This window comes from Charadrius vociferus, unplaced genomic scaffold, assembly GCF_000708025.1.
Source record: "Charadrius vociferus isolate BGI_N301 unplaced genomic scaffold, ASM70802v2 scaffold108, whole genome shotgun sequence".
Classification (NCBI taxonomy): domain Eukaryota; kingdom Metazoa; phylum Chordata; class Aves; order Charadriiformes; family Charadriidae; genus Charadrius; species Charadrius vociferus.
Window position 1 is genome coordinate 759,102 of NW_009649770.1, and position 12,900 is coordinate 772,001.

The following is a 12,900-nucleotide window of genomic DNA, read 5'->3' on the forward strand; positions in this document are numbered from 1 at the left end:
GCTCGGATCCTTATGCTGCCCAGAGCTCTGGTAGCCTGGGAACCCCTCATCTCGGGGCACCAGCTGGAAGAAACTCCTGCAGGTGTAGCTCCAGCTACGCACTGAGGTTGTGGTGGTCCTTCACAGCACGTGGATGCTGGTGGATTATTGTTCAAACCACACATCGCTTAGAGCAGAGATGACCATGAGGGCTCCAAGATGCAAACAATCTTAAAGAAAATATGTTCATTTAGTTCCAGTGTGCACATGGATACCTGTGCAGCAACTGGTGGCTTTTTAAACCACGCAATTTGAAGTCACTGAATTTCTTGCCTTCGCTTCTCCATGGGTTATAAGAGCGTGCTATTGTAGTAACGTATCCCGTGAGGGACAGTGTGAGGATAAGCTGGCTAATGTGTGTAAAGGCGATTAGAGGCTGACATGAAGTTTTAACAAAATCACATAGAAGCACACTCATTAGCTCTTGTCAAACTTACAAAATGTCTAGTTTTGATACAGATTTTATATTCAAGCCTACAAAACTCACTCTGGCCCCCATCCACGAAAGATTTCAACTACTCATTACATTTAATGTTCTAAAACTGACTATTGTACAGGCTCAGGGAAGGTATTTTCTGCGCCAAGAGTATTCTGGGTATTTATATTGAGAACTTCATAAAAATCTTTTGTCTGTGCTGAATTAGAGACCCCTGCTGAGGCAATGCTTGTTGAGGCAAGCTAAATTACATGATTTGCTTTTGTGCTGTGAAATACTTGTATTATCTTAAATGTCACGAGCCTGATGCAGTATCAAGTCACAGGATTTGTAATTTTCTAAAAGCAATTTTTTTCTAAATGTTTACTGCAGGAAGACACTTCTCTTTTCTTTCTATTTTCAGTCTAATTTCAGAGATGAGTTTTCTAAGACAACTCAAATAAACAGCCTTTCAATCAGTCAAGTGCACTGTCCTGACAGTGAACTTCTCTAGAAATGCATTTTTCTCATGTTTTGAAGAGAATTCATACTGGAGCAGATAGCTGGCTTTCTCTCATTCATTATCGTTAACGTATTGTGCCAAACAGAATTACCGCCAACTGTATTTCGTGGTGGGGCTACAGCTACACAGTAACAAACTGAAGGGCAAAATTTGCCTTCTGAGATATGCACAGCTCTCTTTGGAAAGCCAAGTGGAAATAAATTCAAGTGTATTTCAAAAAGAATGTCCCACTTCGCATAACAAACAAGGAATTCCTCATTCTATTTAGCTTAGTATTCTATACTGCTATAGGTTGCTTCCTTTCCTTCCACACCCAATTTTAGCCCAGCTGATTACATTTTGAGCAGAAATGTGATCTGTGAAGTGGTGTAAGCAGTGATTGCATTTAAGCTTATTTTTTTTTAACCTGCATGTACATGCCCTTTCCCTCCTGATCAAATCTGAAACAAATCAATTTAGCAAAATTTTGGTTATTTTCTGTTTCTCTTTATCTGAGATTACATCATTTAACTGTCTTGTCAGTAAAAATTATAAACATGAGTAGAGTAACTTTGAAAGGATGCAAAAGGTGGGAGAAGAGAGAAAGAAGCAGAAGAAAAGCCTAGAAAGAGCAACTCCAGTGGGTGATACGGGACTCCTGCCAGGGCTGCTTCTGCAGAGGCCAGAGTTCTTACTTAAATATTTCTCCCAAATTAGGCCATGGAGTTCAGGACAAAGGGCCCTCAAACATGAGCTCCTGGTATCAACTGCATCCAACATCTAGTGAAACTAGTCTTTAGAAAAAAACCCATGATTTTTGCTAAGTATTATATTGTCCATTTTACTTGGAAGCACTGTGAGGTCTAAGGAGAAATCTAGTTTCACTACACAATTTATGAAGACACTAAAACCATTTTTCAATTTAAGAACAAGCAAATTATTATAAAATATTTACTGTAAAAAGATGGGTATAAATAGCCACTACAGTGATTTGCTTATGCAATATGTCAAAAGTACTATGAACTTCAAAAGTAACGTACCTTCTCTCATGCCTCAAAATATCATTTCTAATCCCTTAATTTCCTAAAATAAATCCATGGTGAATTATATGGGTTATACATGTCTATTGGGGGGATTATACACTGTAATCACAATTATAGGTCTTAAAATAAAGCTATTTCTAATCCCTCCAAAAGATGCCTAATAACTATTAGACTACCGAGGAACTGATTAAGGAAGGGATGAGATTTAGAAGTGGCCACACTGAGTAAATTACGTAATCCAAACATGTTTTGGGAAACAGAAGCATTTTCCAATTAAAAAAGATCTTAGAAGTGAGTCAATGCCAGAAACCCCTTACCTCTCAGTTAGGCTTCCTCCTCAGAATTAAGTAAATAAATAAATAGATAGAGAAATAAATAGGCAAATAAATAAATAAATAGAGACTTTCAAGCCTTTCCACCAAAATAGCTTATGCATCATAGCCACCCCTGACAGGTTCATAATGAAGACCCAGTTAAGCCCATATGTAGATTTGACATGCGATGGTAAGGACAAACACAGGTGAATTTGCCAGTGCTCCCTCGGATCAGGCACACCTCTACTTGAACAGCCCTGGACACTCACTCTTCTCTCTGCTCTGGAATCCTGTTTTATTCACGTAATGCACAACGACATCTCATTTTAAATGAAGATTTGTATGTCTCAAAAAGACAGGGACACATCTGCCTCTTCTAGGAATAAACCAACTGAAGGGCATTAATCTAAAATTGATAGAAAATATTAAGTATAATCTTTCATTTTTCTCTTTTTGAACTATGGTATGGAGTTTGCATTGTGGCAGATAATAAGACAAAACAGGACAAATGGGAATCCCTTTGGAGTCAGTGGCAATGCTCTTGACAGCCATGAAATGAAGACTTGGCCCAAGGCCTTTGAATCTGATTGTGAGATGCAATTGCAATAAGAATGGCTGAACAGTGAGAGAGCACCAAAATATGCTAAAACTGTTGCTGCATGGGGAACAATGGAAAACAGAAAATGATAGTTGCACTTCAGTGACACGCTGAAGCAACTATATTTTAAAAACATGACGAGATGGATGGAAAAGGAAGGAGGTTCAGCTGTCCACATAAGGATCTCATTTAGGCAAAAAATTGTATTTTTAGCTACCCTACTGCCTTTCAAAAGAACAGCTTGTGTCTTCAGTACTACTCCAGAACTGCTTGCTTATGTTAAGAGAGCAATCATGTTAATGGAGCAGCAAATGAGCTCAACATTGTGCTGCAAATAAACTCAGTTGAGTTTCAAATGAAAAGAGTGACTGGGAGGAGAGGCGACTTCTTTAACTCTCAATAATCTTGTGCTTTATGTGAAACTTGGGGTTCTGGTAACTGGCTGAATCTTTAACATTGATTCCCACAGTACAGTTTTCAGCTTTGTCTAATGACAAAACTTAATTTTATCTGTTCCCTTATATACACAGTCAAAATTACATAAAGGTGCACCTTGAAGCACACAGCACTCATCCCTTCCTTCCTCTCCATTCCTACACACTCCCGCGGTCGCCCTTGTGTCAGCGTTAATAAACAGAGAGGTCACAGGACATGTTCCTCGCCAGCTGTGTAGTGAATCAGACACATAAAGAGTAGTGCAGCTTAAGGCAAAGGCAGAACTGCACTTTGAGATACTAATTATTAAGTGATTAACGTTATGTTCAGTTTTGAGTTTTGCTGTAGGTCTTGTGACCGACATTTTGACAAACTGATGAAAATGACAAGGACTCTGTCCTTAGAGCGCATATTGGAAAGGACCTCATACCATCTCAAAGAAACCTGAAACCCAAAATACAATCAGGCAAACCGAAACAGGAAAAATCACAAAGGCATGAGCGAGACAGGGGAGTACCGCAGTGCCACACAGCCGGTGGGTCACTCAGCCTGCCCCACCTACAAAACACAGCGAGTCAAAGGGTTTGTCTGGCCGGTTTTGCAGACAGACCTTGCAAGTATGTGGAGAAAGAGCTAGCTCAACAGGAGCTGAGTATCACCTAAGCTCCGTTACAGAAAAACTCTACAGAAACATAATAAGGATGAGACTAGTACAGAGTAATAATGATCCTTGGATTAAAGTCCTGAGCTAACGGTCAGGAGATAAGAGTTTAATTTCTGCCCTTATTATAAAATCCCTACATGAAAATGTGTGGGTCAGATGCACTTTTCAGGTTATTTAGACCTTGGGACAGGCATAGATTTACCAACTACCTACACTCCCACAAGAAGCGATGGGCAGTAATCTCTCTGCCTTTGGAAAAATCTGACTTCAACATGCAAGGGCTGAGAACGTCTGAATAGTTCTCCTCTTTTTCTTTCTTTCAGGTGTAACTATGGTAAAGCAGAAATCATGCACCTTGCACGGTAGTGCTGATTAATACTGCATGTCTGTTGTAGGGCATACTTATTCAATGCATTCTTTGACTTCGATGAACTGCTATTTGCCTTCCATGAACCAAGTTTCAGAATTTTGCAATTTTAAATTGGGATGAACAGCTGAATGGTCTCACTGGTCATTTTTTCCCGTTTGCCTGTCTGTTTTACAAGTGCAGAATATTGTCTTGGTCAAGTAAGTAAACATCTTATTCTAGTAGTTCTCACAATGTTTTCCAAACTCGTGTCTTGTTTTGAGGAACATCTGATGATACATCCATTTTCAAATTGTCCGTTATAATCCTCCAAGCTTGTAAGCACTGCAAACCCAAATAGTACACCTTTTAACTTCTTACATTGCATTTAACACAGGTTCAGTGGGTTTTCTTGTATAGTGAAATGCCAACTAATGTAATTTGGCCGTTAGATTCTGCTCTTTACAATTCAGTAACAGCTGTAAAGTAAGTACCAGTTTTATGAAACTGAATCAGCTCTAGCTCTTTTAAAATATTTCTGTAAGCACCGATCACATGTGAAACCAAGGAATTAACAGAGGATTTAGAGATTAAAACTAGCGGATGATATTCAAATGTGGTTAATATCATGTAATCAAAACCGAATACACCTGTTCCTCAGTTTGGGACTTACAACGTCTACACCCTGAAATTTTATATAAAATACAAGCACTCATTTTAATGGCAATTTTACCCTAGAATCAGCCTTTCAATTAAACCAAATGCTTCTTTGCAGTTTTAGGAAATACCACCAGTAAAACACTTATTAATCAGCAAACAACAGATGCGCTCTTTAGATTAATTATTGGCCAAAGACAAGTGAACGAGTCTCAAGGAAGAAAGCTGCGTCTGATGTTTGATTTTTAATGAAGAGCAGAAGCATGTGAAAAAGGATCTACATGACTTACTAAAGACATTGTAATGAAAGGTATAAGAAAGGTACTTCAAATGAAGGAGATAGATTAAGCAACCTTATTTAGATGGCACAACTTCTCGAAACTGCTTTCAGCCCGGCATAGCCTAATACACCATGGAGGGCTCTATAAAATGACATAAACTAAAGCCACCTTTGAAGGTAAACACAGAACAGAAATTCTATATTTGATAGAGATATGCCTGATAAAGGAGTGAGAAAATTGAACAGGGATGTCAGAAACCTTACCATATGTGACTGTTCAGCGCACCTCACTCAGCCCTTTGAAGTCTGGCACGTGAACTGTGCAACACGACAGCAAGCTACAATCACTTACATGGGTTGTGTACTTGAGAGCGTGACCCTGTCCTCTAGCACAGCGCAGGAAAAATGTTGCTAAATAACCTGCTCAATCAGCTGCTGTGCTTGTGCACACAGGCACGGTAAGCTGTTTTGCAATTCACATGTGCCAAGAGCCCACAGGAAAAAGTTCTGGTCCACTGGGCCATGCTCTCCACTGCGGGCTTCAGTGGGATGTGGGGTGGGACGAGTCTGCCTGTCCGCTCCCAACGCAGGTGCTGTGGGTCACCACGTCTCTCCACAAGGCCACAGCTTGCTCAGTCTCATTTGTTTCAAAAGAAATGTAACACCACCACTTGACAACAATGACAGCCGAAGTCTTTCTGAAGGAAAGTGACTCACGAAGAAAGCGTGTGTAACCCTCTGTTCTTTAGGGACTGGGAATTGAAAGACTTTTGCTCACCTCCCTCGTTATCCTTGTTATCGGCACAGGCGGTTTCCATGGCAACGTTGCATCCAGGCCCCCTCCAGCCGGTCTGGCAGACACACTGCCAGCTGTTCTGACCCAGCGTGCATCTCCCGTTGCCATTGCACAAATCAGGGCAGCCATCTGGTTGAAGAAATGGAGAAGGTAAGTACAAGACACTCTCATTCACACCACCACTCAGACTTCTGACAATATTACTGTGCAGACAAAAAGGCTCGTTCCTGCTGGTAGGACGATGCTCTCCTGGCCCAGAGCCACAGCCCTGGGATGGAGGAGGGTAAAGAAAGGGGATGCCTCAGAGAAATGGGGATTTGACTTAAGCCAAAAGAGGAGGAGTCCTACCATCAGCCATAGTATGTTTTAAGAACTCTGGAAAGGTTCAGTTGTTGAGTTAAAGGCAGTAGATAGAAATCACAGTCTGCTGACAGAAGATCGCAGCCTCTTATTTTTCCCCCGTATGTGTGCGTATACACCTATACAAAGAACGTCTTCCGCAGCATGTCAATATTCAGAGTGCCTTTTACAGTCCGCATAATTCTCCAGAGCTTCTCTAAACACAAAGTTTCTATAAATAGTTTTGAAAATATTTTCCTTCTTTAGCAGTCACTTTAAAAGCCCTACTTACTTAACACTAAGTTTACTTATATTACGATGCAGCAATTCATGCTTTCTGAATGATACATTAGAAGATATATCCCACAAAAGATGTACGTTTGAATTGACTACAGATATGGCATGACTTATTGTATAGCAAGAGCTGAATTAGGAACAAAAATATTCATTTGCTAAGGTGCTTATATGTTCTAACAAAATGTCCATATGTAATAGAGTAACTCGACTGCTTTCTCCTGAAACTAAATGAGTCTCGGGAGGCAGTACTGTATCTTACCAAATATTCATTATTCATTACATTATTATTATATTATATTATTACTCATTATATTATTATTACTGAGTTTCATTACCCATGAAAAAGGGTAAGAAAACCAAATTCCATCCTGTAAGGTACTTGAAGCCTTGGCATATACAGTCAAATCCATCAGCATCCAATCCACCTAAGCATGTGGTCTTTGTCTGTGGAGGTGAAAGAAGATTTGAGAGTCCTGCAGCAGACCTTTCATAGCACCTTTTCATTACTCTGAGCAGGAGGAGAAGGCTGTGTTGCCATACTGACAGTAGATGTTGGATCCCAATCATTCACATGCTCTCTCATTTGGGTTGGAAATACAGCCTAATTCTGCCATCTCTACAATCACCAGAGAACATGGAGTAATTAATTTCATTGCTGTTGGTCTTGGACAGAAAATTTCATCTCCAAAGAGCTCACAAAGCTTTATGCTCTCTCATTTTCCCCTCCACCAGCAGTGATGGGTCACTGTTGGCATTAAGATCTGCAGGCACCTGCTGCAGCCCTTTCAGGTCTCATCGACTTGCTGGGCTAGTCCTTTGCATTTGCCACCATGACCCCAAGCTGTGACTATTAATTAAGTACTCCACTCTCTCCCCCAGGCATTTTAAGAGCACCAAGGAACTAATGGGCACCCTACCAGAGTGTGGATACTCTTTTCACCAGATGTGAGTAAGGAAGGCAGCAGTGGGAAATATCCCGAAAGCAAATAAATATGTTTTATTTGTCTGAGCAGCAGCACTTCAGACGTGCAGCAGTGGAGAAAGACTAAGATGACAGCAAGTTGCCTTTGTGCCCCTTGGCCTCTGCAGGTGACCGGGAATAGGAGCAACTGTCAAACTAGCACAGCTTTCACACTAGTGCTGAAAGGTCGAACAGCCTCTCAGAAATCCCTAATTTAGACTGCCTGTGTGTTTCTATAAACCTGGTCAGAAAGCCAGAGCTCTGAGTTTGTGTCGCTTCCTGCTCCTCCCAGCTGCCTCCGCTGTAGCCCAGGGATGTTAGAGAGAAGTCCCTCTGACCCCATACTGGTTTTCACACTGCTGCAGGAGTTTCCCACGCGGGAAAGTGAGCTGCCTTGTCTTCCTGGTACTCACACAACCAGTACCACAATATGCAAGCATTCACTTTTACTTTTCCTCATTGGGTTGCTACCTGATACATCCATAGTGATTAATTAAATTTTAATAGGACTTAGTAGTCCACAGTCACATTAATTTTCGATGTAATTCTGAAAGATTCCTCTACTGTTTTTTACAAAAAAGGAATGCTGGGCCAGTGGAAGGTGCTGAACTGAGACCTCAGCTGTCCCACAGAAAAGGTTCTTTATAGGTAGCAGCAACCAAAGTTTCTGTGCATCGTCCTACTAAGGTGCCTGAACCTGCATAATTTCTAGCACTACCACAGCACCTTGGTCTCCACCAAAGCTCTGTGGAGTAAGACAACAGGGCCAATACCTGTTCATTTTACACAGAAAGCTATCAGCAGATAGAACAAGTCCTAGAAGTTTTATTTCAGTGCTGTTCTGTAGTAAAAAAATAGTGTCCTTTTCATGTAAATGTAAGGTTATTTTTGCATGATGTATCTTAGCTATAAAAAATTGCACTTACTTTGCAGCACAGGTAATATATTTTGAAGGCATTTGTTTAATCTCTCATTTGTCAGGTTGTTTTGAGTGACCAAAATGATAATGCTTGAGGGGAAGCATCATACCATATGACAAATTATTTGTTTTAAATAAAAAACAAATAGCAATTGTGAATATACACACACGGTTGGCTTTATATTGAGGCACAGAAGAGAATTAAATCACCGAAGCAGTTTGCTTTGCAGCTTATGAGCAAGATGAAAACATGAACAGTAGGGAGCTAGCAAAATCTCTGAAAAGTTTTACGTGCAGCTGGGGATTAATGGACATGACTTTGCTTTTAGCTTAAAGAGAGAAGCAAGCATCACTGGTGTAGACATGATGTTGCTAGGAAACACTATGCTACCTCTATAGAGTTTATTTAACTGTGGCCTTCCAAAGACAGACTTTGTGTTTCAATAATGTAAATACCAGAAGCAAGGGAAAAAACCAGCAGTAGACTACAATAAGATCCAAGTACTTTGACAATAATGTCATCCTTAAAAGGTCTATTAAATTAATGATGCATTAACTTTCAAGAGATTTATGTATGGACAACTATTCAGATATTTTGCATGGTTATGTGTGTTTCTGTACATGTGTGTGTGCATACATGCATTTCTGTTTATGTCTGTCTTTCTTCAAGCAAATATTTATATAGCGTATACAGTTTGTTAGACCAAAATTTGTTCTAACAGCCTGTTGACCAACTAGACAACAGAGCTCCATTATGATCTATTAGTAACAAGTTTTCTTCTAAAAAAGTTTATATTTAGGCAGCACACTGAATACCTCTATTTAAATCTTCCTACGTGTGCATGTGCGCAGTGATTCGTACCGATGACCATCCTGTGCACACGCAGCATTTGCACATGGCTAATGGCCCTTGATGCACTTCAACAGGTTTTGCCAGTGGGCAAGGTCTCAAAGTGCCTAACTGGGGAGCCCTCAGAGCCTCAGCAAACGCTCCCTGCTCGCAGCCGGCCATATGGTCTTTGCTGGAAATGCACGCTGCACAAAGCATATCCTAACACTAAGTGCTTCGTTAAACCTTGCTTTCATTCTGCAGTCCTAGCTCACACCGGGCAGCGTATTACCTCCTGGCTGTCACATGAATTCACTCACAGAGTACGGTAGTCAAAGAGAGAGTAAGGTAGTCACAGAGGGAAGGGCTATCAACATCTAACCTTAAGAAGTAATCCGCCATGGTGTGAAGCTCTCAGTCACAGCACAGAAAAGGGCCCTTCACGCTAAGCAGACAGGTTGCTATTCTTGGTGTGTAGAGAAATTCTACTCATCTTTTCCATTACAGTATGCTTAATGGAAAATGTCAAAAAGCTAGGTTAAAAAAGAAGAAAGTGCTTGTTTAAAGTGCTAGATTGACAACCTATTTATTCACCGAACAGGCAGAGTACGGGCAACAGCAGTTCAAGTGTCTCGCACTTTTCTAGCAATGTCTCTGCGAGGCTGCTGCTGCTAGAGGTGAAACACTAGTGCAGCCTCCCTTCTCCTTCAGTCTGCCAGCTTGCCTGTGGGGCTGGCTACTGGGAGCTTTAATACAGGTACATATGCATTTACAATTAAAACAGCAAGAAAGCTTTCAGTACGTTTGCAATGTGGTGTCGGGAACCTGTGACTAGCGTTGTGAGAGACCAGAGTAAGAGAAGGTTTCAAAATCCAAATACTAAATTCCATTCCTCTCCATACCAGACAGACAAAACGCCCAGCATCCATGTAATGTACATGCTGGAAAGCAGTGGTAAAAGAAAAGGAGAAAATAAAGGTATTATATCTCTGGATCTAACAGAGAATGGCGTAAACTAGTGTTTTGTACATATAAGATCCCCAAACACTTTTTAGCGTTCTCACCGAACAGAACAATCTCTATAATCTTGCAGTTCTGGAACACTGGGGCTAATGTTTAATGCCTGAATTTATTTCCTCTCTTACTTTTTTTTTTTCCCCCCAGCTACCCAACTAAATTGGAGTAACAGAACAAATTCATTAGTTGATTTCATGGTGTTTCTTGCTTCTCTTTGTTCAAACAGACTGTTGCGTTCCTAACCTGCTTATAGTTTAAAAAGCCTGTTTCTCGGCAAGTTAATATCATACCACATCTACAGCAGTAAGTAGCACGAGAACCCTGACTCGCATGGATCCCAACAAGGACTTGAAGACAACTCTGAAACTCTTCAATTTGGTAAGCAGAGATTCAGCAAATTTATCTGTTTCAGTGCATGAGGACACTCGCCCCCTATATTCCCACACTGTTTCTCAGTACTTGAAAGCCTTTCACTTCCATTTCCTCGGCTTATCCATTCCAATGCACGTGTGATGACAGCACATTGCAATGAAAGGAACTCTGGTGATACACAGTACAAATGAATAGTCAGAAACAACATGAGAGGTCTATGACTTAGTAAAAAAAAAGTGTTGTATTTTTGCCATAAAATAGTTAAGTTCCTTCTTCTAGGAATGAATTAGATTTCTTTCTCTTGACTGTGCCTATTACTAAGAGGAAGAGGATCTACCATAGATGCTAAGTAAATAACGTAGTATCAGAAGAACAGGACACTATTTAAGAAAACACTACAAGAAATAAGAGCATATCAATATGAAGAGGAGTATATAAGTCAACTATTTCTACATATACAATTATTACATTCCTCTTATTTCATGTTATTAATATTCATGGAGAAAAGGGATCAAAAAGGTTTGAGGCCTTTAGTCATACACAATAGGAAAAGAAAGCGCCTGTCTGAAAGCCCTTATAATCCAAAAGACAAAATGAACTTAAAATACTAGATTTTCGTATTTGTTTGTAGAGCTCCACATTGCCACAGTCCATGTTGGGGCCTACAAGATGCTATAACAGTACAAATTAAACTGCTTTTCATAACAAGAATGGAAAAATTAATAGCGAGTCTAGAAAACAACAAACATTGCTGTTACTGAGGTCGTTCTGAGCAAAATGAAGTCTACTGCTCCCTCCAGGCCTATGTAAGCTTCATCTATTTCTATAGTTTCATATTTTCAAAACTTATGAGAGATTTATGAAAAGCTGAATTTAACAAGAAAGTCTGCAGAATCATTATGAATAGTATACAAAATCAATATAGACAGTGCTCGTTTCTAAGAAAGTGATAGTGCCGGATATATTTACGAGAGAATACTCATAGGTTTTATCTACAATGAAATTATTCTGAGACTAAATTGTAAGGTGATTAATTCATTTCTGAACCCAGCAAATTAATTTCTAGTATCTAGGCAGTATATAAAAAAATTCTATTCCCTTTTTGGGTAAATACTGCACAGAGTTCCTTTTCATTCCACTGATACTAACACAATCCAGGTATACAAATACCTATGTACCCAGCTACCCAGGCATATCTAGATTTTCCTTTGCATAAACTACTTTAAAACTCAAAACAAACATTTTAACTAAATCAAAATATAAAGACACACTGTCCAATTAATTTGTGGTTTCAGTCTAAACATTCATAATCATCAAAATTCCCACTTACAGTGGGGCCAATCATTCTGGAAAAGAAGGAAGGGAAAGGACCGCCAAGGAAAAAGAATTAGAGAAACATTGTTCTTTTTAAAGTTTTCAGACTTTAAGGGAATACCTAGCCTCTTATACTAATTAAAGGAAAAAGGGAATAGCAGAAATGGAAGAAAAAAAGTAAAATCTCTCTAGGTGATATCTCGCAACCTCTTAGAGAAGTGGACAATGTTTTTAGCCTCTGCTCAGTTTTTACATAGAAAATCAGATGTAAATCTAGAGGTTACATCTTCTGAGTCCTTCTGATCCAAAGCTGTCTATCAGCCATCTATCCTCCAAACTCCTCCAAACAGTATCTTCAAGCAGAAGTTGTTCTTCTGCTTGAAGAACAGAACGGGTTCCCAGCACCTCTCCCCATTTAGAGCACACGTAGGGCAGCTATAGTCTGGAATGTAGGAAATCTTGTTTATCTTTCCGCCTAACCCCATTTCACACATCCTTTTCCACAGCACGCTGCCCGTCAGTGCAGTCTTTTCATTGACTTGAATTGACGCCGGACCAGGTGGTCCTACGAGTGAAGATGCCCTGCAGTAAAGAATATGTTGTACAGTGCAGTGTTTTCTTGCTCACAAGACACACATGAGTTTCAAGGGGAACATTTACATTACATTTAAATCCTTCTCTTCTCATTACAGCTGTTAACTACAGAACTGTAGCAAATAAAAGTAGTCTGGGATATGATGGTACCTACAGAATATAGAGAAAT

General features: G+C 39.9%; 1 protein-coding gene across 1 annotated transcript in view; it reads right to left on the reverse strand.

The window, feature by feature from the left end:
- TENM2 (teneurin transmembrane protein 2) overlaps positions 1 to 12,900 on the reverse strand; it is a 543,058-nt gene that overhangs the window by 51,841 nt on the left and 478,317 nt on the right. The window contains exon 15 of the mRNA XM_009890877.1: positions 6,072 to 6,218. Coding sequence (XP_009889179.1) covers positions 6,072 to 6,218 — 147 coding nt within the window. The remainder of the gene's footprint in view (positions 1 to 6,071; positions 6,219 to 12,900) is intronic.